This window comes from Macaca fascicularis, chromosome 16 (genome assembly GCF_037993035.2).
Source record: "Macaca fascicularis isolate 582-1 chromosome 16, T2T-MFA8v1.1".
Classification (NCBI taxonomy): Eukaryota; Metazoa; Chordata; class Mammalia; order Primates; family Cercopithecidae; genus Macaca; species Macaca fascicularis.
The window spans coordinates 81252018-81257533 of record NC_088390.1 but is presented as its reverse complement, the minus strand read 5'-3'; the positions used below and the strand labels follow the sequence as shown (position 1 = coordinate 81257533).

Below are 5516 nucleotides of genomic sequence, written 5' to 3'. Positions count from 1 at the left end.
CTGCTGTCTTTACCTGGCTTGCAGTGACTGGTATTGGGAAACTTTTCACGTCGTTCCAGAAACAGGCAGCACCTTCAATAAAATTAGCCACATTTTCTGTCCTAGATAAAATATCGGAAGAGGCTTACATCTGCATACATTTGCAGGTATCTGCTTAAGAAACACCTTAGCGTGGCTTTTGCATTCCAGACTGACGCCTCTTCCAGGAGTCAGAGCGCTTGCTGCTGCTCCCAGCGGCTTCGGAGAATCCCACTGGGGATCCATGCTGAAGAGTCACCTCTAGGGAGAAGCTCTCGGCCCCCATCAGGGCACCGCTCCCACGTTGTGGACTGTTCCGGGGATGGTGTCCTGCACTCTCAGACCACTCCTGCAGCCCCTCCTGGCTGCTGCTCCGGGCTCAGAGTGCTCAGTGTTATGAAGGAGCAGATGTTTCTAAGAGAAACACACACAAAATCATTACATCAGATGCCGGGATCATCACCTGCAGTGCCCCCAATGACGATAGCCTCTGAGACTCGTTGCTTGGGCAGTCACTGGCAGATTGGCACTCCAGGGGTCCAGCCTCCCACCCCCAAATGCTTTGCAGAGCCTCATCAAACAGACGCAATTGTATTGACTGACTGTCACTCCGTGTTCATAGACACCTGAGAGCTGATGGTCAAAGCTGATTAGCTGGGGCTATAAGGCAGGATGGCCCTGGACATGCAGGGTTTGAGGGGGTGGGGGTGTTCTTCAGGCTCTCAAAGGTCTTGCATTGCTCAACTGTGCCTGACACGGACCCCAGTGTCATCTCTGGTTCCCTCCTTTAGGTGTGCACAATCTTCACTGCAGAGCACACCACGCATGGGCACATCAAGATGCACCATGACTACACCGTGGTGGGCCTGGGGGACTCCAGCACGTGGAGGCTGCCTTATCTCAACCGCTGTGTCTACACATTCCTTGCTCCTTTCCTCCTCCCCATCGCCACTCCACTGATGGCTGTCGGTGAGTGCCATCAGAGCCCAAGTCGGCAGTGCCCTGCATGGACCTGGTTCTCCTGCTCTCTTTCCCTGCCTGGCTTCATGGAGGCTGCTTATAGAGGAAAGCCTGATAGATTCTTGCTGAGACAGCATGGCAGGGTAGAAAGAGCCTCGGACCCAGAGCTAAGTCTGGTTCTGCCACTTACTAGCTGGGGACCACGGGCAGATAATTTAACCTGTCTGAGTCTCGGGTCCTGTACCTGCTCCTCAAGTACGGTATGAAAGAAAATGAGGTCCTAGGTATAAAAATGTTTTGCAGGGTCCAGGCATGGTGGCTCACGCCTGTAATCCCAGCACTTTGAGAGGCTGAGGCAGGTGGATTGCCTGAGCTTAGGAGTTTGAGACCACCCTGGGCAACATGGTGAAACCCCATCTCCACTAAAACACAAGAAATTAGCTGGGTGTGGTGGTGGGTGCCTGTAGTCCCAGCTACTTGGGAGGCTGAGGCAGGAGAATCACTTGAACCCAGGAGACGGAGCTTGCAGTGAGCTGAGATCGCGCCACTGCACTCCAGCCTGGGTGACAGAGTGAGACTGTGTCTCCAAAAAAAAAAAAAAAATTGCTTTGCAGAAATAATACTTCCTGTTATCAGCTTTGATATCAGGAGAGTGATGTCATATGGTGGAGGGAGGCAGGGGCGATGGGGCAGCTAGACCTGGATTCAAATCCCAGGGCTTGACTTGGTCAGATTGCTTAATGTTTCTGTTTCTTTCTTTGTTTTTCTTTTCATTTTTTCTTTTCTCTCTCTCTCGCTCTTTTTTTTTTTTTTAACAGAGTCTCACTTTGTTGCCCAGGCTAGAGAGTGCAGTGGCACAATCTCAGCTCACTGCAGGTGGCACACACCCGTAGTCTCAACTACTCAGGGGGCTGAAGTGGGAGGATCACCCAAGCCTGGAGGTCAGGCTCCTCCTGAGTAGCTGGGACTACAGGTGTGTGCCACCACGCCCAGCAAATTTTGTGTATCTTTGATAGAGGTGGGGTTTCACCATGTTGCCCAGGCTGGTCTCGAACTCATAGGCTCAAGCGATCTGCTCACCTTGGCCTCCAAAAGTGCTTGGTTTATAGGCTTGAGCCACCAAGCCTGGCCTCTGTTTCTTCATCCACACAATGGGGACCCTGCTTTTCAGGGTGCCCCCGCCAACGCCTTAGCATGCTTGAGCCAGCAGAGAGCTGCTCCTGATGGATCTGAGCCTTGCCTGTCCCCTCCACGTCTTGCCCTTCCGGCAGAGCGGCTGAGGAAGGTGGAGCTCAGGACGGCCCTGCGGACGCTGGCCCTGATTTCCCTGGGCCTTGATTCTCACTACTGGCTGCTCCTGAACGTGTCAGGCTTCAAGAGCCCCAGCTCGGCCCTGGGCTGCATGTTCCTCACCAGTCCTGTTGGCCCACCCCTACCACCACGTCAACATTTTCCAGGTGAGGCCACCCCAACCTGGGCACTGGGCAGCTAAGGGGGACATTCTCCAGGGGCCCTGACTGAAGGCTGGACTCTAGGGTGAGGAGAGAGGGGCCACCTGAAGGATGAGGCATCCTCCCTCTCGCTCTCATCACACTGTGCCCTTGCCTCATCCTGGAGAGACCCTTCCTGCTGTCTTCACTAGTCAAGATCCTACTCATGATTCACAGTCAAATTGCACAGGTAGTGTCAGGTGCTTCCTCTGCCAGGCACTATGTTAGGTCAGGAACTCAGAGGTGAACAGGAGCTTCGGGTTGGTGCAGGATAGGACACAACTATGGAATTAAGTAATTAACAGCAGTTGTGGTATGTCGTCCCTTCCTGACCACCCCTAACTCCAAGGATCATTCAAGAGTTTTGGTTTCAGGTAAGAAGCAAGCTTCTCAGCTGGGTGCGGCGGCTCACTCCTGTAATCCCAGCACTTTGGGAGGCCGAGGTGGGTGGATCACCTGAGGTCAGGAGTTGGAGACCAGCCTGGCCAACGTCGCAAAATCCTGTCTATTTAAAACACAAAAATTAGCGGGTATAGTGGCAAGCCCCAGTAATCCCAGCTACTTGGGAGGCTGAGGCGGGAGAATCGCTTGAACCTGGGGGGCGGAGGTTGCAGTGAGCCGAGATTGTGTCACTGTACTCCAGCCTGGGGGACACAACGAGACTCCGGCTAACAAAAATAAAAATAAAAATAAAAATAAAAAAGAAGTGAGCTCTTCTTCAACAGAGTCGGCTGCCTCCCTCCATGCGCAGATGCCAAGCGGTAGGAGATAAAGGCCTCAGCGACTGCCCCAAGGCAGGCAGATGCGTAGATGCCAAGTGGTAGGAGATAAAGGCCCCAGTGCCTGCCCTGAGGCAGATGGAGGAACTGAACACGGAGTTCCTCATGGGAGGCCAGGGCTCAGCATTCAGCTCCGGCGTCATTTCCACAGGGACATCTCCCTGTTTCCTGCTCAGGGAAGGCCCCAGAGTAGAGCTTCCTGTACCTCCTTGTCTAGCACTTACCACAACTGCTGTTAACAACTTAATTACTTAATTCCACAATTGTGTCCTGTCCTGCACCCACTGAAGCTCCTGGTCACCTCCGAGTTCCTGACCTAGGACAGCACCTGGCAGAGGAAGCACTCGACACTGTTAAACTTGATCTTGAATGATGAGTAGGATCTTGACTGGTGAACAGAGCAGGAAGGGTCTCTTCAGGACGAGGCAAGGGCACGGTGTGATGAGACTGAGTGGTAGGCAGTTGAGAGCATTAGGGAACCATGGGACCTGAGACGTGCCCAGGCTAAGCCCCTCACTGTTCAGATGGGGAGGGAGGCCCAGAGATGGATGAAACTCAGTACGGAAAACAGAGAGGGTCGTCATCGCAGCTGGGCCAGGAACCCCTCTACCAGGTCCCCCCACATGGGAGGTGGGGGACACAAGAATCCTCTGGGTAGCATGAGATCCCAGGACACCTGAAGTCGGGTGGGGAGGTCCAGGCTACCCGGCATGACCCACGTGTCTGCCACAGCACATTGGCTGCCCATGTTCTCCCGGGACAACAAGCCCCGCCGGATACACATGATGAGCCTGAGAGTGCTTAACCTGGCCCGGGTGCCTGTGCTGGACTGGGCGTTTGGCCACTCGATCATCAGCTGCCACGTGGAACAGCACCTCTTCCCCAGGCTCTCTGATAACATGTGCCTGAAGGTAGTTGAGGGCTGGGCTGGGGGTGCTGGAATGAAGGGACTGTTAGAGGGTGGAAAGGAAGATTCTTCAGCCCAGCGGGGTCGCTCACACCTGTAATCCTGGCACATTCGGAGGCTGAGGCGGGCAGATGGCTTGAGCCCAGGAGTTTGAGAGCAGCCTGGGCAAGATGGTGAAACCCCGTCTCTACAAAAAATTCAAAAATTAGCCAGGTGTGGGGGCACATGCTTGTGGTCTGAGCTGCTTGGAAGCTGAGGTGAGGACCACCTGAGTCTGCGGAGGCTGAGGCTGCAATGAACCATAATCGCGCCACTGCACTCCAGCCTGGGTGATGGGGTAAGACGCTGTCTTAAAAAAAAAAAAAAAAAAAAAAAAAGGTGGCAGGGGAGGGATGAACCTTCAGGGTTCACCTGAACTCCAAGTCCCCCAACTGGCCTGGTCAGAGGTCACCCAGGAAGGGCAGCCCAGCATATCCACAGCAGTATGGGTTTCAGATCAGAGACACCCAGGTTTCTTCCTAGCAGGGCCACTCTGGACAAGTGAACTGAATGCCTCTAGGCCTCAGCTTTCTCTTCTGTAAAATGGAAGTAGAAGGGCTTATGTTGACAGGTTTTGAGGATGAAATGGAGAAATATATCTGAAATGTTCGGCACACAGTAGGTGCTTGGTAAAAGGGAGCTCTGGTTTTTATCCCCCTGTGCCAAGGAGGGCTGTCACGCAGTCAGGATCCCTGGATGTTGGGGAGAAGCCACTCCTTTCTTCTGCTGGGTTGGGGACAAGAATTCTCTGACTTAAGCCCTTCTACTCCTCAGGAGAATCTTGGAACAAGGCCGATAGGAGCTGCGGGTGGGAACATGATGCCCCCCGCCACCCACCATAGGATGATGGGCCTGTCCACAGCCCCGGCTCATAGGCCCCTCTCCTGCCCATTTTCCACCAGGTGAAGCCCGTGGTGTCCCAGTTCCTCCATGAGAAGCAGCTACCGTACAACGAGGACTCGTACCTGGCTCGCTTCCGGCTGTTTCTCCATTGCTATGAGGAATTCATGGTGCAGGCCCCACCTATCACTGAGCTCGTGGGGCTGCAATGAGGCCGGGCCAGTGCAGCCACCCCGTCCCTCCCTGGCCCTCCTGCTGCTGTTGGCCCAGGCGGTGTGGCTCAGTGGCTGGTGGCGGACCTGGAGAGTGGAGGCACCAGGCAGGCAGGGGGGCAGGGGAGCTCAGGCCTGGGGTCCGGGGTCCACCTGCCTTGCACGCTTTTCTGGGTTTTGAGGGGTGTCTGGGGGAGGTGGTAATGGTGGCTGTGCATTCTGGTCAGTCGGGACCTCAGCAACTTCATCTCAGGACTAAAGGGCTGGGTCC

General features: G+C 54.6%; 1 protein-coding gene across 1 annotated transcript; it reads left to right on the top strand.

Moving 5' to 3' along the window:
• Window positions 1–495: 495 nt before the first annotated feature.
• FADS6 (fatty acid desaturase 6) lies at window positions 496–5245 on the top strand. Its single transcript, XM_065532555.1, is given in 7 exon segments — window positions 496–555; window positions 810–987; window positions 2250–2394; window positions 2396–2435; window positions 3980–3986; window positions 3989–4158; window positions 5096–5245. Coding segments are annotated over 7 exon segments (750 nt in total).
• Window positions 5246–5516: the final 271 nt, after the last annotated feature.